The sequence below is a fragment of the Dromaius novaehollandiae genome, chromosome 4, assembly GCF_036370855.1.
Source record: "Dromaius novaehollandiae isolate bDroNov1 chromosome 4, bDroNov1.hap1, whole genome shotgun sequence".
NCBI classification, from domain to species: domain Eukaryota; kingdom Metazoa; phylum Chordata; class Aves; order Casuariiformes; family Dromaiidae; genus Dromaius; species Dromaius novaehollandiae.
Genome location: NC_088101.1, coordinates 69,679,395 through 69,700,855, shown reverse-complemented (window position 1 = coordinate 69,700,855; position 21,461 = coordinate 69,679,395). Strand labels below are relative to the sequence as shown.

General features: G+C 38.0%; 1 protein-coding gene across 12 annotated transcripts in view; it reads right to left on the bottom strand.

Annotated features, from left to right (window-relative positions):
• KCNIP4 (potassium voltage-gated channel interacting protein 4) overlaps nucleotides 1–21,461 on the bottom strand; it is a 484,037-nt gene that overhangs the window by 31,208 nt on the left and 431,368 nt on the right. For all 12 annotated transcript variants that reach the window (XM_064511366.1, XM_064511360.1, XM_064511369.1 and 9 more), the window contains one exon: nucleotides 21,185–21,309. In XM_064511366.1, coding sequence (XP_064367436.1) covers nucleotides 21,185–21,309 — 125 coding nt within the window. The remainder of the gene's footprint in view (nucleotides 1–21,184; nucleotides 21,310–21,461) is intronic.

Genomic DNA, 21,461 nt, shown 5'->3' with positions numbered 1-21,461 from the left:
AATCTTACCTACTGCTGCTTTCGAAACCTAAATCTAAATCTCTGACCCTCAATAGCCTGAATAGGTTTTGCCGATTTGTTTCAGATAATAGTGTTCCTACTTCCCAGTGTTGTTATTCAGGTACTGGCTCTTCAGGCACAGGCTCGTTATACTGTCTGAAAAATAAAGCTGAACTCCCAGTAGCCAGGAGGGTAAGCAGTTACAAAAGAAGAAGGGTGGAAGGATGAAAGAAAAATAGGAAAAAATATCTCAAACAAGCAGTGTAACATTTAAAAAATGGTTTGAGTTTGCTGAAATGACTAATGATTCCAAGTACTGTTGTGATTAAGCCACTAGATCATTAAAAATGCATATTTCTCATAGTCAGATGGATAATTGGCTGAGCAGAGGTGGTAAAGTCACACTGCATGAAGTTAAAGCTGCAGAATAAAAGTAAAAACTGGAAGTGACAAAAAAGCCAAAGAGCAACAACAGAATCAAGGCAGTAATTTCAATGCCAAGGGTTCATTTGCCTTCCTACCACTGCAAGTCCACCACTGTGTTTCAAGTGACTCCTTTGAATGCCTGGTGTTTAACATACTATCATGCTTTCTCTCCAATATAAGGTAGCCCAGGCTGTTTTCCCGGATTCATGAGACCATTCTGCTCCTCTTGGGCTACTTAGTGCTGCTGCAGGATGGATCTTGCTCCCGCTTGTTTCTGCACATGCTTCCCTCTGCTCTCCAGAAAGGTTTCTCCCCAGCTCATGTAGTGTCACCGCTCCTCGGGCTGCTGCCTTACTCCTACCTGTCTCTTTTCTCTTTACCTTTGTAGTAGGGCACCAAGCCCTACTTCATATATTCTCTGTGTTCCCTACTCTTGGTGGAAGTGGTCTATCAAGCCGGCTCTGAATCCCCACACCTCAAAACCTTTTCTAGATCCTAATCTTTATTTCCCTTTCAAAAGATGCTTCACAGTGTTTAAGCAAGTTATCATTGAATTTTATCTCATTTATCAGACACAACAATCCATGATTAAACTAGGGAGGCATCAGAGAGATGAAAATTTCCAATCCAACAGATCCAAAATCTCAGCTCACTTTTAAGAACTAGCACCTCCTGTGAAAAGCAGCCTTTTAATAATAATTCTTCTGCATTCTTACTTTGTGTCACATCCTGCCCTGTGCTGTTGCGGTAGCACAAGCCAGAGAAGGTGTGCAGAGAGAACCCTTTTCTGTGCATCGGCAGCAATTCAGGATTTCCAGCACAAGGGAGTGTAAGCAATGGCATCACATTACATCAATGCCATGAATCCTCAGGGAAAACAGTAAAAAACAGTGCTCCCTCAAGAACCATAGTGGCCATGAAAGGAGGGTTGATCTTAATCTGGCAAGCAGAAGTAATATCAAAAAATTAATTATTTAATTATTAATTACTTTAACCTATTTCTCTGTAACAAATATAAATCTACTTCATCCTTGATATATTTATTAGGAATAGATGGCCTATTGATTTTGAAGTGAGTGATAGTGTGAATAACTTTATGTCCTGAAAGGACAGAGTTCACTTTTGACATTGATTTTTTTCAGTTAAAAAAAAAAAGAAAGAAAAAAGAATGCAAATCAGAAATGATTTTCATGAAAAAGGGGTGGGTAGCACTGTTGGAGTTCAGATTACATCATTGGGCAACATAGGAGAAAGACCAAGAGTAGGAGGAAAACAGCAGAAGCTAATAAAAGTGAAGTGATTTTAGAGGGGCTTTAAAATAGATGGGACAAACAAAACAAGCTTTTTGGAGGAAAAAAGGGTTTGATGTCATTAAAGGAAAATCAAATGCAGTCTGAAAAAAATCTCAAAAATGAGATGCTTTGTATTAGCCTGTGAAACAACCTCAAAAAAGGAATTCAGAAAAACCCTCTCTTGAAATATTTGAAAAGTGGCCACACAAAGTGCTAGAAATTAAGACTGGGAAAACTAACTTGGGAATAGTTACATGATTCAAAAGATCTTTTTGTTCACTCCCTGATACAGCAAAAATATCCCAGACAAACATATGCATGTTCCTTTTTTCCATTCCCTTGCTCCAAATACTTCTGGAAGAAGCAGTAACAGAGAAAGATAAAGGGAGAGGAGAGGAACTGTTTTACTGCCATAGTAATGTCACTCTACAAAGGCAATGGAAGCATAGAGATCAAACTGTAAGCACAGTATTGTCTATTATACTTAGGTGTTAGTAAAACTTCAAGGGGTTATTTTTCCTAAGGATTAACTAAAAAGAAACCCTGTCCTTCTAATCTGTTATAGACAGTCATTTCTCTGAAGAGCTTCTTTGAACCACAGTCTTCTGGACTGCTGTATTGTCAATATTTGGGCTCCTGCTTTTTAACACCTTTTTTTGAAAGTAGATGAATGACAGAAACATTTAATTTCCTTTGTATTGATTTATCATTCAACACTTCCACATCAAATGGAAGCTTTGAGGAAGTTCTTAGAAAATCAGTGCATGTATGAGATAATTGCAGTGACTACAGAAGAGAAACCTACTTTGGTTCTTTTGATCAGGCAGTTATATTATTCCCCCAACTCTCTGTTCTTCTTCAGCTTTTCTGTTTGCCAGCTATAAAAGCCAGTTTGTCAAAGCAGTTGGGGGGTGGGGGGGGGGGGGGGGGGAAGATTGGCAGGAGGGTGTCTCAAACTCCACACAGAGGATGAGAATTGACTTTATTCTTTACGCCTATCATTTTGGGGTCTGGCCAGGCACAAAACTATTGCTTACAACACAATGGAACAAGTCCAGACCTTGCCTGCCTTTCTTCCAAAAAGTTATTGAAGGAACTGCAGTTAATTATCAAGAAAATAAATGTGCTTTGCTGACATTTGACAATACTTGTACACTAGGGAAAATGGAAATGTTACATTACAAGAATCCTTTAGTAGATATGTCAGCTGAACTTGTGTCTCCTTATACCATAAAGTAGAATATCAAGGTGCAAAAGTTCAGTGGTGAATCAGACCCTGTACATCTTTACTAAACCTGTGAATTCCCTACAAGACATTCAGTGGTTAAACTTTTAAATATAAGATCAATGGACTATACTCCACAGTTCTACAAGAATAATTTACAAAAACCCAGCAGGTCCCAAATGTGTTCAAAGCTATCAGCAGAGGTTACTAATTCATTGTTACAGCCCTGTAGGCATATTGCTTGTTCTTTGGTCAATGTCTCTATTTGTTTATTAAGGAAATTACATAATTTTTGCCAGACTAAATTACACTGGCTTTACTTATTAATTTTTTACTAGTATATCATTAATCACCATCTCTTTCAGGCCACAAGTGTGGCAGGTCTCTGGTTTCATTAAGTACAATTGTTGGCAAAGACAGATACTGTAACTAGTGGAACTGATATACCATTCCCCCAGGACGGAATGACTGAATTTTGTGCCACTTTTCACATGTCACACTGCAGTGAAATGGCCTGTCACTGACCTCTTGAAAGAAAGTGAGAAATGAGATGTGATATGGACTGTTGAGTCCTCACCATGGAGAGGGAGTGGGAGAAGAAGGGAGTCAGTGAGGAACGATGCATATCCAGCTTGATGTAGAGTTGGGGTGCAGTCAAAGTGCACGCAACAATCCAGGGATTCAGATCTGCTCCTAGGTATGGTAAACTACTTATAATCCAAAGTAAAGCCTCAGTCCAGGAACTCCTGTGATTTTGATAGGTACACCCTAGCTAGCATCCTAGATGTCTTCAGGAAGTTCGGATGCTTTCCACCAGGACTGACTGCTACCCATAACCTACATGCAATTACTTTTAAAGTACTATCTACTAGTCACAAAAAGCAGAAAGGATTCATTGCCTTCCAAGTCATTGCCATAGACAGGGAGAGTGAACAAAGACTGTACACCCGCTTACTCGCCGTTGTGCAGAAGTGGGAAGATGAGCAGATGCAGGTTGCAGTGGAAGGGCACACCAACAGAAAGTTTTGAACTTGTGTGCATTGGATATCTGCTTGTCAGTAGTGGCAACCACACAGACTCAGAGAAACCCCCCCCCCCTTTTTTTTTTTTTTTTTTTTTTTAATATATAAGAGTGATCTTTCCAGATGAGACCATAGAACTGAGACTTTGGGGAAAATCCACATTATAACATCTCATATTAAAGTCACAAAAGACCCTCAGTATAAACAAGAAAGTGTAATTTCTTTTCTTCTGATAGACAGGGAAGTTCCCTCCTCAGTTTACTATCCTCTAACAATAGTTTAGTGGAAGTGTTACCAGCTACTCTAGACAACAGATATAGCTGCCTTCTTCTTCATGCCACTTGCACGTTAACAGAACATCCGTTCGTTTTCTCAGGAAGACAAGATAATCAGAAATGTCTCAAATGAATCGGAAATCTCTTTTTTTACCTCTAATCAATTTACGTATTCCAAAACTATAAAATTATTATAAAATAATTAATATATTTGCTAACTTTCCTAACATTTTAAAATTATATTCTATATTTATGTTTACATGAATCTTAATGAATTTTTACATGAATTTTAATGCATTATTAATAGTGCATTAATGCACAAAGAATTCCCACACTAATGTGGATCTGGGTATGCCAGAAGGCAGAACTGGAGTCAGTCAGGGAATTTTTCCCTGATGTAACTGTTTTGATATCATAGTTATTACAATAACTGTGCTCTGCTGATGTCAATCACCTGCTGACAACCTTGCCCTTTCAGACATCTCTGTTTCCCTCCTGCCAAGTCAACCCTAGCTTTTTCAAAGACCATAATTCATGCTCCACAATTATACTATGTCTATTTAAAATAAAACACATAAAAAACATAGGAGTTAAAACACATTACAGCTGAAGAAATTTTTGTTATAAAAATACTTCCTGAAGTAAAATCAAGATTAATTAGTACATCAATTAATACATCAGTAAAGCCTTTCCAACTTTGTAGGAGTGTTGAGAGACTCAGCACATTAGTATGTGTAAGACACATGAAGATACACAGAGAGAAGGAATTTTACAAGTCTAAAAAAAAAAAAAAAAACCACTTTGTATTTTGACCACACTCATGAAATTACTCTTAAGAAAGATTTAATTCTATGACCAGCACTAGTATTCTTTTTGTCTGTGGGATATTATCCCTACTATGTTCAACAATATACATTATATATGAGTGAATATGCTTATAATGACCTATGTCTATCTTGATGGATTTTCACTCATTTTCTCTAAAGAATAACCTGTGTTCAATTCAATTACATTGAAAACCACTGGTGTTTTTTATTTCAATTATCACCTCTACTTATAGTGTTACCAGAAGAGGGGCAGCTACTAATTTAACCTGTCTGTTGAAACTGAACTAGTTCTTGGGTTTTTTTCCTGCTTAGCTTTCTCAAGACTTGTCTATAGAAAAAGCTTTCACAGCATCTTTTCTTTACCAAAACTATTCTTGTTTTACATTTTTAAAACTAAATTCTGTGCCATCATTTAGAAAGATGGTGTATCATTACCAAGCAAAGAGGAATGCAGAAATATGTTCACCAAAAGTATGCCTAGGATCAGATTAATCTGATGATCTCGATGGGGCCAAAATTTCCCCCTAAAAGAGCTTGCTATTATTTTCAGGGATTGCAGAATTAAGCCTTACAGTTCAGAACATATAAGAATATCCTATGGTCTTGTTATACTTGAATATACTTATGAGCCTTAATAGTAATGGAGGTGAAGAAGTATTTTCTGTTGAGCCTCGTGAATGAGGATGAAAGAAATGCAGAGTAACACATAAGGAAGATTATTCTGTGAATTGGTTAGGGATGGTTATCTGAGACAGTCGTGTGCCCCAATCCCCACTCTAACGCTTGCCTGCGTATGCGTCCACGTGTCCGAGCTTTCCTTCCTGATCCAATGCACAGTACAATTACAGCACAGTTACTTTAGCAAAAGGCTCGCAAGGTCTATGGCCCAGATGACTGGGTTATCACTGCTGTCGCAGAAGCTGTAGGCTCTTCTCATCGCTCAGTGACAACAGCCTCAATCTCAGGGAACATCGTGAAAGTCTGTGGGTTTAAACGGTACCTATCCCTGATGATATCCATTCGTGAAATATGTTTAAAAGTTCCCTTCAAGCCTCCTCTCATCAGATAAAACTCAAAGCTTTTTGCTACAATTTAGGCATAAAAATTATACTTCCCAATGGCACAGCAAAGATGTACAAGATTTCGAGCCTCCCAGTGAAAGACAGTCATACAAACAGAAGCCTCTTCCCATCTCCCACTTACTGTGGCAGCAGTCTGCTAGTTTCAGACAAAAACAAGCAGAAACAAGAGGGCTGGCTCCCACCCAGCATGGGTGACTTTGCGCAGTAAATAACAATCAACACTTTGGCTGCTTCCACTATGCCGTGGCTACATGCCAACACCACTTTTCATCAGCGCTGCTCTTTATTTAGCAATGCCACTAACTAGTTTAATTTTTAGTTTCCTATTATTAGCACTGGCAGTAAAGCAGCAGTAAACAACACAGCTAAGGATTAGAACTTAAAAGCCCACCCGAAAGCACTCCACACCAAACGCTATAGAGGAGCCCCTAGCATCTGAAAGGTGCTTACTGGGTCTGTCCTTGCTCGTCGCTGCAGGAGGACATTTTACAATACTGACTTCACAAATAGGCAGAAACTGTAATTAGATTAAATACAGCAGAAACCCAGCTTCCAATACTGAGTGGCACGGTTTGCTGTAAACATTTTGGCAACAACAGAGTATTTTGCCTCTTGGGAAAGGCTGTATTTATGCTCACCTTGCTTCTGGGGCTTGCCTTTCACACACCCTAGCACTTTAGGTCAGGTTCCTTCAAAAACACCTGAGCTCATAGGAGAGGGCAGGATAAATGGCTTGGTGCTGGCAAATGCTAGTCACACAGGTGCAATCTGTTAAACCCACTCACATAATTCACCTGAACAGGATGAAGGACATCACCAGTCCCTAACAGCAATATTCGAGTATAGCTAAATTCACGACTTGAAGACCATGAGGCATTTGTTTCATTTTTCTTACATGAGGCAGTTGGAGTTTAGAAGCTTAGTCGGTGCTTTAATTTTCACTAGAAACTCCTCATACCCTTAAACAATAGAAAATTCACTGATGAAGAAACCAGATGAATATCCTTCTGCCAGAGGGTTTGATCCTCTCATGTTATCAGATTTGGCACAGTCCATCATTATCAAATATGTTTTATTACAATATTTGAAAATGAGAAAGTCTAAGTGCAGCGCAATGTATTTATGAAGCAACCTCAGTGTGTAAAGCAAAACCACTATACTTCTGATCTGATTTCTTTCCTATGTCAGAGACAACTAGATGTCAATATTTAGTGCTGACACTAAATTAAATTTTCATTTTAATCAAGATAGTAGAACATGGAGAATTTTGCATTCGAGAGACATATCTCTGCATGCAAGACATTTGGTTTGAAAGTGTGTCCCAACTCATGTGGCTTCAATATTTTTTGAAGAATGGCTGTACTTTGTTTCTTTCAAAGACATGCAATGGTAAAGGCAGATGGATCGATATTTGGTTGCTACTAACTATGATGAAATGCACTGAAGAATTTCAGCTCCTGCAGAATCCTGTCAGCTTCCAGAAATGGCAAAGAGCATACAAGTCAATGGGGAGCAGCTTAGCACTGGAAATCAAACATTTTACTCATTATTTATATTTTGCATTTTATTATATTTATAGTGATGCAGTTATCCTTCAGTAAGGGTTTTTGCTTTTTCCACTACTAACAACACTTTCTCTGAAGAGACAGGCCCCAGTATTGCAAACCTAAGAATGAAAGTGCTTGCCTGCATAAATGTTTATAAAACAGAGTCTAAAGTTGCCATAAACAGGATCAGGTCCTACAAGTACTCTGGTGAAAATCAGAAGCAATTGAAATGCAGCGAAGGAGGTGAAGCTACTGTGAGTGAGAGAGGTAGCTGGTCCAGGGGAATAAATGCTTCTACTGCGTTCAGAGCATGAGGACAGTATGTCCAGGTCTCGAGGCTGACTGGCATCTGCTGTCTGCAGCAGAGTCCTCTATGTACCAACATCTCAGTGTCACTTCTGCACTCGTCCAGCTTGCCACCACACCACACCTACATTTCCCTTGTTCTGGTACCCAGAGAAGTCATCCCAGGAGCACAGGTCCTGGGATGCATGCATATGCAAAAGATACTCAACCAGGAGAGTTCTGCTGGTTTTGGTGATCATGGAAGGGCCAGAATGGACTTCCTGGCCATACTTTGGGCCATAAATCTAAATGACTTTGAGAAGTGGAATGACAAGTTTCATAAGACAATAGAAGAGGTATCATTGCTACTCACATATAAGATATTGTTTCTATAGCTAAGTAAAAGACATTTGAAAAATATCAGAATGCTATTTAAAGTTTAGTCAGGAATATAAACTGATAACCTCTTTTAGTACACCAACACTTCTAGATTAACTACATAAATCAGTCTCTTTATGATTGTTCTGAAACCTCCCCTGTCCCATGTGTAGATAATTGACACACTGGTTTTGGCAGTGCTTCTAAAATTTATCACATAAGTCAAAATAATTGGAACTGACTACTGAAATAAAACTAAATAAATGGTGATTGATATTTGCTGGAGTATTTTTGTGAAAACATGAACAGCATATGAGACAAGAAGCTGAAGATATATTCCAGTTATAATGGATAACAAGAAGAGAAAAAGATAGCTAGAGAATCAGACACATCTGAAAATAGAATATGCATTACACAGGGTAGGCCTAAGACAGATTTCATTTCTCCTAGTAGTACGATTCCTTAAAGAGATTCCTTGAGAATGACATTGCTTGAGATAAAAACTTCTCACAAAACCTGCTAAGTTTTTGGCACATAAGACTCCTCTTTGTCCAATAATTCCAGTTTCTGAGAACTGAATAAGAAAAGATGACATCGATTCCATTACAGGTGATGGTACTGCATCTCTTGTTCGGTGAAGCAGCTGCTATACGATTTGTTTTATTTATTTTCAGCACTACAGGAAGTTAAGTAGATTCTTTGGAAATCAAATCCAGGATGGTTATTTGATCAAGTCTAAGGGCTGATACTAGACTCAAGTCTGGAGAATTTTACTACTTAAAGGTAAGAAACAGGAAAAGTAATTAATCTCTGAGCATAACCTTCTAGCTTATTCATGGAATATCTAGTGTGGAGACAATTAAATTAATAACAAAAGGATGGGTTTAAATCTTAGGACCCTAATTAGGATGGGGACATGCAGCAGAAAACTTCTTAGAGTGCTCTTAGTTGTCCCAAAAGCTGCTGCTCCGAGGAACTCTGTCTCAATGTGGGAGACAACAGCAAAACGGTGATAGGCAGAGCAAAGCGTTCCGTGTCAGGGCCTCTGGTCAGCAGCAGGGAGTAATGCAGAGGCCATGCTCACAGCTCAACCGGGAGAACAGCTTGATTGGGAAGCATGCTCTTTCGTGGTGTATTCATGTAGGAGGCCAGAAAAATGATTCTGAAGAAACCTGAAAAAAGATCACATTTTTTAAAAGTGCAGGGCAACAGGGACAAGTGTTGTATATCTACTGGTTAAAAAAGAAAGAAATTAGATTATGTTTTGGTATCGCCTCATGTGCATATCTTATGGGGCTCAGAATGGAAGCTTTTAGAGCCAACTACCACTAAATTGCAGTTGTCCGATAGACTGAAGGAATGTGTGGTTCTTTTCATCACAGTCAGTTAATGCCAGGAGGGAAAAATGAGCTGAACAACATCCTAATTGCCACTTTTCTAGCTAAAGCTCTGGAATCCTCATGTAGGCATTCTTCTAGTTAAAAACCACCTGAAGAAAGTCCAAAAATCTTCATGAAATTTGGGCACGTTGTATTAAAATCAATGAAGATTTGCCACTGACTTCAAGAAAGGCAGGATTTTCATCCTAAAAGAATAACATCAGAAATTCAGGAGGTAAGTGTAGCAAGCATCCAGACCAGGTGAATCTATAAGGGCAGTTAAAAGCCAACAAAAAGAATTTCTACTTACTCTCTTCTGTCTATCTGAATTTAATTTTGCATTTGCTTTCATATTAGACTAAAGGGCCCTGTTGTTTTACATTCTGTTACTCTTTCTTTTTTTTTTTTTTTTTTTTTTTTTTCTGGTGAAAGGTAAGTAACACTGCCTGTTTTAAAGCTTCATTAATAATAATGAATATTGTACAGTGACTTTTATTAGGGTCTCATTATCCTGAACCTGGAGAAAAACACCGACTAAGAGACAACTTTTGCCCTAAAAACTTAGGAAAGTGGCAAAATAAAGAACATGAAGTGAACTGGACTGTTCAGCAGGACAGTAACAAAATTAGTTGTTGAACCTGGATTTCCTGCCTCCTGATCCAAAGCTCTGTATGCTGTATAGTTCACTTTCTGTGCACCTGAATCCAATGCTCACTGCAGGTATGTTTAATTGCAAGCATGGTCACGTGTGTGTTGCCCCAATACCCACAACTGCTAGTAGATAACACGTCAGAGGAAAATACTACTATAGCCAGCTACTGGAGGCTTACTTGTAAAAATTATTCTTGACACCTCTCGTTGTGAGGTAAAGCTGGTCTGAACAGGGTCACAGACACATAAACGGACCAAATAATTCTTTGCTAGAACTACCACATAGAGTGCTTCCTATATCAGTGTCTTAGAAAGCAGAATAGTGTTATTTGCATTTGACAGATATGGAACCTGGTCATAGAGGGGTAAGTGATCTTGCTCAAATATGCTGTTGGCAGAGCACACGTTTAGCTCTTAACGCCAAGAAATTTCAGTGTTCGTTTTTCTCTTCTGTAAGGGTGAACTTTGCTAGCTTCAATTCCTGGGAAAATTCAGTTTCCCACAGTCGCGCACCTCCCTGCTGATGCTCCCCACTTTGTTCCCTGCGAGGGTCTGAGGAGGCTTTGATCAAAGGCTGAGAAGCAATCTCTCACAGAGCTGGGGACAGGCTAAAGCGTTTGGGCTGTCAAACCAGAGACATTAAATTAGGCAGTTGTCAAAGTGGAGCCAGTGCAGAGTGAAGCACTGGCATAATGCACTCTTGCAACCCAGATGGAAAGCTCTTCCGTATCATAGCTGAGGCTTTTAAAGGTGTGTGGCAGTTAATAAGCCAGCCAGAGAGCCAAAAGGCTAAAGTCTTTTGACTTCTAGTTTCACGATATTTTTACTGAATCATGCTGTCTTCTGAGTTATTGGTTCCTATTTCTTCTGTTATACTCTCCGTATCAAAGGTCCTTTAAGTATATTTTACAATGGATCGAATTGGGTTGAATAAGTTTCCTTACTTGAAAGTTAGACACATGAGAATCAGTCAGATAATCTGAGTGAAGAGCAGTTGCACTAATGGCCAGCTGATCTAAAGAATATTGGTTTTGTTTGATACTGGATTTTAGACTTCCACTCCAAGGTGAATCCAGGTTTGCCCAAGGCTTGTAATAATCTTCCCTGACACTGAAAGGAGACTTGACCTTGATGCTCTGGCACTTTTGATTTGCTATTTTATTTGATGATTTATCAGTATTTATTTTTAGCACAGATCAAAAGAAATTCCTCATCTGAAATTAATTCTGTTGAAATCAATAAAGAACTTCAGTCAGTTGACAGTTTCACCATTTTTTGACAAAACCTAGACACTGCTGATGTTGTTTAAAATTATCAGGAATTAAAACAAGAAATAATGAAAGAGATCCAAAGTCACTTGGAAATTCCTGGAATACAGAAGAGATCCCTAAGTCCAGCACAGAAACAACTTTGTCTATAACCTAAAGTTTTGAAGTGTTCAGGACTCAAATGGTTGAACCAGAAAATATATTCCATCTCTAATTTTGTCAGCTAAGGACACTCATCTGAAAATGTTTGTCTACTTTGTCTGCCTGAATTGCAATGTAAAGGGGAGATAACTTAGAACAAAATTTAATACAGAATTATGATATTTTATATATACTTCTTGACAAATAAGAAAACCAGTAGCAAGAAATAAAAGAAGAAGGATTTTTTTAGCCCTGTTTTCTTGACCGATGAATTGGCTCATTAAAACATTTCAGGCTAAGCTGTTTCTTGCACTGTGCAGCGTTTGTAGCAATTAGAATTAATAATCATTGTGAAGAAAAGGGGTCAGGTGAGAGAAAGGAGAATAAGAGGTGTCTACTCACTGCATTTTTAAATGGTAACATTCTCACTGATACATTGCACCAAATTTTACTTCTCTGATGTTAGTGATAACACAAAACCAAGAATGCAATAATTTTGCATTGTATTTGCAAGTATCAAGCTTTGTGATGCTTAGTCCAGCTGCAGCAAAAAGTAGCTGCAGTGAGCTGCAGCCAAAGAATATATTGTGCTGCTCACATAATACATAAACATTTACATTCCTCAGATATAACATGAAAGTTCTATAATAGAAAATAGCTCTACCAGTAGATGCGTTACAATAAATAACTGGCTGATAGAACAGATGGTATATACTGTGCATAAAGTGTCCACTCAAAATGACTGATGTAATGCCTTAAGGTGAGTTCTGCTGAAAATACACCACAGCATGGAGCCACAAGAACGGGTACTGCCAGTTTTCAACAACATAGAGCAACACATTCCCACCAAAATACAAAGATAACTTTTCTTGAATAAAGAGTATCTTTTGAGGTATTAAGTGCTCTGCACTGTTACTGGCATCGGTCCTTAAAATCATGCTATTTTTATGTGGTGCTTAATTAGTGACTTAAGGTGACCCACCTTTTTCAGAGGTAATTCGGAAGTAAGCAATCACTATTATGAAGGCAGTCTTTGGTACACTAGATGAGAGTTTTTCCCTAGTGAACACGAACTAAAGTACCTCCATGAACAGCAGTAAGTCATGAGCTAAATAGAAGTGTAGGGACTGAGTTCATTACTAGCTCTCAGAAAGAGAATTCAGTGTCTGCCAGCAGCTGCAGACTAATTGAAATGAATGTCTTCACTGAAAGCCTTAAGGTTTGTAAATTTTGTGAAGACTGACAACTATACACCAAGTCTGTCAAACTGTATCTCTGAATCATTTTTATTCTTATGTTTGAAAAGTTTCAAGTTTCTTGACTGACTCCTGAAAGAAATATATGATGAATGTAAGCATTAGTTACTACTCAGTCTGTTAAAAGATTTTCACGTAGCCCTGTCTGAAATACGGAAAAGTTCCCTCTAAGCCATGAGTAAATGAATGTCAGTGCTTTTGAAATACAGTAAACAAACTTCTATGTTGGCACGATTTTTTTTTATTTTTTTCTTCAGTCATCTAAAATTGAGAAAACATTTGATCTGAAGCCATCTGAAGCCACTACTAGCAAATAATAACTGCATTTAAAAAATGGAGGATTGAACTAAGCGCATTTTACAGTTTTCTTCAGAAATTATCACTAGATAGAAAAAGATGATTTACAGAAATCTGTCTGTTGACAGCAGACATGGTATCCAGCTTTGGGGTTTGCTTGCTTTGAGTCTCATTGTGCTGTTGTCTATTATTTAGATTATTCAGGCTGAGCAAGTCACAGAAGTTTTCTAACATGGGCAAATAGTTTTTTTTTCATTAGTTTTCAGCTTGCATCATTACTATCTGATTTTCTAGCAATATTCAGAACCTCCTTTTCATTCTGTTTTATTGGTGTTCCTATGTTACAGATTTAGTAATTTCCTACGCGTGAGGCACAACATTTTCTGATGTCATCACTGAGCCTATTCGAAAAGACAAGTTGTTGGTGCTCCTCTGTGTACACAGCCCCTGCCTGTCCACACCACTGCTGTTCATACACCGCTTGTGCAGAGGTGTCAGCACCTTGGTAAAAACATCCAGCATAATGGGCATGTCTCACGCACTGTTACTCACTAGTGCAACCCATCCCCCTTTTTACATTCAGCTTCACAGAGGGATATAAATCAGATGGTTTTAGTGTTGCTTCACGCTAGTCAAGAAAACTAGATGAGAACCTCTGACTGATTTCTAATCTTATTTAGGTCTCTCTTTTTTCTGTTTGGTCAGAAACAAAATCTGTATCTGGAGAGATCCTGCTCTTGTCAAAATTCCCATGCAATGTAACCCAAGGCCTCTACAGACACTTGTCAAACCATGTGGGAACCACAAGTAGCCTGACCGCACTGACGGGTGGTGAAGTGAAATCCTCCTTGCTGTCCAGGACTCTGTGGGGGAGGCTGAGCATTTAAGCACATTTACGCTGTAAGCCACCTCATCTTCCAAAATGAGATTCGGAAGAGTGATGTGAGGGGAAAAAATACATTCGCCCTATTGTCATTGTCCGTCATGCTCAGTTTTTTGGTGTTATATTTGTTTTCTTATTTTCTTTCAGCCTGTATTAATCTTGAATCTCCAGAGTAGTAGTCGGTGTACAACTGAATGGGGTACTCTCAAAATTATATTGATATGTTTCAGGTTTTACATAAGAGAGTGTATATACTGCAAAATGCAAAGCATATATCCAGCCTTCATCTTCTCAGTTAAACAAAAAATTGCAGGGGTACAGAAATTATTTATAAGATGAAAATTATTCTTATTCACAGTGTACATACATACTTTCCTCAACCTCGCTCTTCTAAGTGCCACTTACTTTTTAAAAAAATTATAATTTTTCAAAAGAAATGACATTCACTCTTTTAAACTCTCACTACATGGGAAAGTTCTCTAGCTACCAGGCTATTATACCAAATGTGGGTAGAGCTACCTTGTTCTTTGACGTACGTATTCTCAGCAGGTCACCTTTTCTCACAAACAAATGAAAATACCTAATATTTATACTCACAAAATTTGGAATGGCATTAGAATTCAGATAAATATTTGTACCTGGCATTTTAGACCAGCCAGCCTAAGCAGGGTCCTTTCTTAATAGCATTTGATAGGCTCTGTCTCTGAATAAGCTGACTGTAATGCGAACTGGTACTAAACTTAAGTGCTTTAGATCATGCTGCTGGGCCTAGCACAGATAATTTTGGAGGGCTTTAAATACATAAAAAGAGCATTTATTATAGGAGGTCTACAACTGGTCTTCGAAGATCAGCATCAAAACTTTGAATTTTACTTCCTTGTCATCTAATGTTGATGAGGACATAAGACACTGTGTCTCTCTAGCATTCTTTTTAATGCTAGCGTGCCAACACTACCTAGATACCACAAGTCATATCAAACATTAGTCTAAATTTCCACAGTAAGTATTTATGCAGACTTTGTTTATTATAATGACTTTTTTCCCATGAAGAATGTGAAAATGTACCACACACATTCCCATGAAGAATGTACCACACTGTACTTGCATTGAGGTTTTGAAGAGATTGGGCTGCTGTATACGATATAGAAACAGCAATTAGTTCCAAACAATTAGCTAATCCTGTGTATTAAATTATGTGTCTAATCTGAATTTGGGCAGCTCATATCATAGACTGATAAAGGAATAGGCTGGAAGAGGCCTCTGGAGGTCATCTAGTCCAACTTGCTGCATCAAAAAAATCCTATGAATATTCTTACAGTTGGATATACAGATGTACCTTAGATGGTTAAACTGAGATGCCATGAACCTTTCATTTTTATTTCTTACTCAATAGATTGGAAATATATTTAATGAGATATAACAAACTCCTTCTCCTCACTTATTTTTTCTACAAGATACTAACAGAGGAATAAACAAAAGGGAAGGGCTTTTCCTGAAAAGGATGGTAGGAATAGTTGAATCTTATCATGCAAAACTGTCAATTGCTCTACACAATCAACAAATGAGTTTTACAACCTAAAAAGTTCAGCTTTTCATTAAAATTTTTGTGAAACTCACAAATGTAACATACAGTAATTCAGTGCTTTCATCAAACTGTAATTGAAATGGAAAATCTTTCAATAAATTAGCATATTTTGAGTTAGGCACACATTTATTCTTACATGGATGGGTGGTGTGATAAGAAAAACCTATGTTTGAGGATACCATTATCAGAGCTGTTTTCTTATTGTCATTGTTTGCCTCATTTGCTAACAGTAATAGAAAAGAAAGGTGTCTTAGAAATGTTGGTTTCCCAATAAATGTCACAATTATAGAGCTCCCTATTTAAAGCTATAGTATGTATCCAGGGACATTTTTACATATGCATAATTTCAATTTACACCTTCTCTGGTATGAAGCAAGGTGAGATAAATGTTCATCAGAAATCTTTTCACATTTACATGAAAATACAGTAGCTTCCTAACACAGCATTCCGCAGAATTTTTGATGAGAATATTCGACCAAAACTAAAAGATCATTAACATTTAAGTTTAACACAGGAGTATCTTGCATGCAGCAAAAGCATTGTCTAAGTATTTTTAAAATAGAAATATGCCATAGCTCGGGAGCATTTTTAAAACTGCGAGAGATCTATCAATGGACGAAAGAGAAAGAAAGACCACATGCTGAGCACATGCTTGATAGTCTGTGCAATTTATTGTGAAGTGCCACTTGTACTAGGCCTGCCACAGAGCCATTGGTTTGAAAGGTTAATGACTGCAGCAATCACAATTTCAATTTACAAGAAATGGGATGACAGGAAGCCAAATACAAAATGGAGAGGTCCCACTGTGATGGCAGCTGAGCAACAATTCATCATCAACAGTGCAGGAACACTGTAAAACCAGAGTGGTGGGGAAAACCTTCCGAGTCTGGGGAGGGCTTAGGACTTCCATTAAGCTCATTTTTCAACGATAATATAAAAGCTTTAAAATGGCTAAATTACTGAATAGAGGCGTAAGTTCTCCCCTGGTGCTTCTCCTTATAACAGCGGTTAGGTCATCTGAAGGCTCTTTTCCCAACATCCTTGCATTTTCTTTAGCATATCTCCTGTTGTCTTTTAAATGTTGACCTTGGCCACTACCAAAACAACCATTCTCGAGATGGGCAATTTCAATACTCTTTGGGCCTTCTCTGCAATTATACTGTACTTCTTGCCTCCTAGAACATTGGCTGTACTACAGCGCAAGCTGAGAGACTCTGACAAGCTTTCAGGTAAGTACGTATACACAGAGATACTCTCCGAGACCCTGTGCTCTCACTGCCAGAACTACTGGCTGGTTTTGCAGTGTCATTTTCCTGCACTGGTAAATCAAATCAATGAAAATATCTCTAAAGGTTTGCCTTTTTATTTTTCTTTAAATAAATAGCATACAGTAAGTCAGACTTTGTAAATGTCACTTACACTACAGAAATACAGTAATACTTTCCATTTTCTTATATGAAGTCAAGCAGAAGTATACGCAAGTAACTTGAAATCATAAATAATAAATAATGGATGTAAGCTGTGTGAAGTTCTGGGCATCCCCATCTCAGAACAGACACAGTAAAACTAGAAGGGAGATTATACAGACAAAAACTTTCAGTTAGGAAAAGAAGGGACTAAGTAGGAATTGTGCTAGGTTTATGTAAAACAATGAATGCCCTGGAGAAAATGAGTAAGGTAATGGTTATTCATTTTCATTTTCTTGTAGCAGTATGAGAAGGAAAGGCAGTAGGTTTGAGATAGAAATCAGTTATTTTTCACAGAAGACATAATTGAAGTATGGAGCTAATTTCTCACAGGATGTTGTGGATGTCAAAAACCCCCAGTGGGTTCAAAAAGTAATTATGAAAGTTTATGGGAGAAAAGTTGGCAAAAGTATGTAAAATGCAAAGCCGCAGCTATAACTCTGGGCACAGGAAGTACTTCAGTAGCAGCATGCTGGGTGACAGAACTGCTAGCGTTAGGTATTACGGGAATTATCGCTGCCTACTTCCCTTATTCTTATACTCTTTCCCTGAGTGTCAGCTACTGGCCACCGTCAAAAACAGGATACTGATTTAGATGGACCCAGTACAGCTTTTCTTCTCTTTCATCAGTTGTTTTTAATTTTCTCATGACTGGGACCTATTTCTTCCTGCCATGCTTGCATAGAGAGGAAAAAATGTACATACTAGAAACGTTATTTAAAATACACAGAAAACAATTTCACTGTCCTTATTCAGTACTTTTTGACACACCTGAAGCATTAAATACTATAATATGGAGATACTCAAGTTCTTCAGAAAGGGATGTGATTTATTAGCCTATATACAATCACTATAGTATGTATGTATGCATGGAGTCTTATCCATTCTATTTCTTCCAGCTTTGCCATCAGGTTTATTATTAATTGCACTATTACTGACTCAATATCTTATGGTAGTGCTACAATCTAACTGTGGAAGGCATCCTAATTTTTCAGACCCTATGCAAAGACAGAGTTACCATCTGCTCCTTCTCTAGAGGGATAGGCAATCTATGGTTTTACAGAGGTGAAGATGTTATCTCTGAAACTAGCATTTTCATATTGGTATAGTTTAACTGATGCAGTTGAAGTAGCTTAACTTCTGCATGTGGATTTCACATGATCAGATGGTCAAACATGTAGCAGCATTTGTTCTGTGGTTCACTGGTGATACAAATAATGGCCAATAGCAATGCACACACGGGATTGCCCAAGGCATAATTCTGTTGAATTAAGCAGAGCACATGTAATAACGGTGCCAGCTGATGCCATCTATTCCACCATCAGGACCTCAGTCTGTACTGCAGCTCTCTCCAGCCCGTCAGGGCACTGTGCAATGCTGGTGATATTGCACTGCAGGATGTTGTAAATTTAGTCTAATAGGAGCATAACACCAGTAGAGCTACAGCAACTTAAATCCCTGTCAAAATTTAGCTTGTTTTATATTGTTATTGAAGAAATTAGATGAAATGCATAAAGCATAAAGGTAGACTCCGCACAAGGTTTGAAAGCGTCACATAAAAGATTCTCTGCGTGTGTGCCAGTGTCTTTTGCTAAGTCTTCTCCGTGCAGTCTCCTTTGGAGGACTGGCTAAACAGAGGGCAAAACACATAGGGGAGGAGATTTTGGCAGAACAGTGTTAAGCTGGACCGGAAAGAAGGGAAGCAAGAAGGGAGGTGGCCTGAGGCATGACAAAAGTGAACGGTGGAGCAGCATCGGGAGAGGCTGTTTAGAGTGCAAACTGTGGGAGGCACTGTAAAGCCATCCAGGTTCAGCACCCACCAAAGCTACTTCAACTGTATTTGATAGAAATGGGGCAGGTGATAGGAAAGATGAATGAACCCACACAGGCAAGGTGCTGGTAGAGCTGAGGCAGATCTGCCCCATCCATTTTCTTAGAAGATATTAGGGAACTGTGATCTAGCACCAAGTTTTGCAGTGGAAACTGATACAAAACAAAAAAACAAAACAAACCCAAACTCAACTGAAACCTTTGAAATCATTCATTTCTGAATTCTAACACTTAGGCCAAAGATTATTGCTTTAAATTGCTTTACTTTTATAACAGACACCAGCCCTGGGCATGTTTCACAGCATTTTTGAAAGGAATTGATAATTGTGCAATTACACTGAACACACAAAACCTGAAGTTCATGCTCATTAGCTCTAAATATTCAAAGATATTTATACTTGCGTAATTTGGATTACCATGTGCTGATAAGGAAATGAAACACCTGAATAAAGAGCTATTACTTTGTATTACCATCAAAACTGCTTTGATGTAGGTAATCCATCTTAGAACACAAAAGTATATAAGGAGCTGGAATTCCCCTTTTAAAAAGATGCTAAAATGTTAATCAATTAAAATACTCCCTCATAACCTATTCTTTTTTTCCATACCTCATTTTACACATAGAAATACCAAAGGCCCTCACTTCTGAGACTCTAAAAATAATTATTCTTAAATTTTATCCACTATACTTACTACATTTCTGCCTTAGATAATTAGAGGCATTACCTCATGATTTGCAATACCTAGGGAGTACTGTCATTAACAAGGGAATGTTCTCTAGTACTCTGATGAAATGAAAAGCTTTTAAGAGCAATCACTGTTAATCACTAAAATGACAACATTATATACCTTCTGGTACTGGGGATATATAGCCAGGACATGTTAAACGACTGTGTATTTTACTTGCATTGTGAATGTTCAACAAAAATGCCTTTTAAAAATCTTTTTGCATGGTCTTCTTTCACTATAAAATATCTGATACCTAAGACTTCTCTAAGATTTATATTTCTTCTTGTATTAGCTTTTGAAAACATACTATCTAAGTCCATAATTGAGCTTCATTGTGTTTTTGGCACTATTATGCTTTGTTACACAATTTCATTTGTATAGTAAATGCCAAGTGAAGGCCAAAAGAAAAACTAAATCAAAAGGTGATAAATGCAATAAAATTTATTTTTGCCTTCAGCTCAACAGGATACTTAGCACCTGGAAAATTGCAGTACTCACAACTGAGTACACAGATTAACATTACACTCATGATTTGCAAGTAATTGATGTTATCCAATTTTTTAAAATAGCAGATATTTTATATCCAATTTTAATTGCATGTAATATCATATAGCAGTGTTAATCATATGAAAGATAGTAGAATAGAAAATAAAAGCAGCTTTTCTTGTGTATAGCATTAGTAATACCAGGGGCAGCTACTCCCTTGGGTATAATGAGGTCCAGTCCTGCCAGAACTTAACAGCACTTAGTAAAATATTTCTGCACCTGATTTCCCTGCTGTGCTAACCATGGACACCTCACTTGCTAGCATCAAGCCCAGCACCGCAGGACAGGAAACACACACTGGAAAAGGAGGTATACTGCACTGGTGCACTGGGAGACCTCAGTGGGGGTCTCCGCCAAATAAAAAACATTGGCCCTGCCAACAGAGCCCATATATCAGCAGTAAATCACAAATAATGACCTTCCATAAATGGAGCTGCCAAGTTTATAGACTTGTGGAGCTAGAAAGGACTGAAGAGATCATGTACTGTTGTCCACCTAACTAAAAATTCCTCTAATGCAACCCCAACACCATATTCAATCTTTCCTTGATCAAAGTCCTGCTTTTCTAATTATTCTCTTCTGCCTGCTTTCTAATTTGACTGCATCTTTTGAACACTGAACAGCCCAGTTGTTGCAGGTTCATTGTTTCCTCACTTGACCAGACACGCAATATTTCACTACTTGAGGTCCATTGCGCTGCCATGAGCTCCACTGCCAGTCAATTTTTAAAATACTGAGACTTCAGTGGCCTATCCTCCTCTAAATATACGATATATTCACATAGAAAGTGCTTACATTCTTGAAACCTCTATATAAGATCTGAAGTTCCTTCTTTGTGAATTTACTCTGTGCTTCCAGCAGTTCCAGAGCTTCAGGTCTATGTCGTACTGTGGCCATTTCCATTTCATCTTCTACAGTGTCTGCAGGATAAAAAAGACAGAGGAGAAAAAGCTCAGCAAAAATATAGGATGTAGAAATATCTATCTCTTGCAGGAAAAAAAAAAGAAGAAAGTTAAACAGCATGCTTTGTAAAGAACGGCTTTTACAGCATTTAAGACAAATAACATTCATT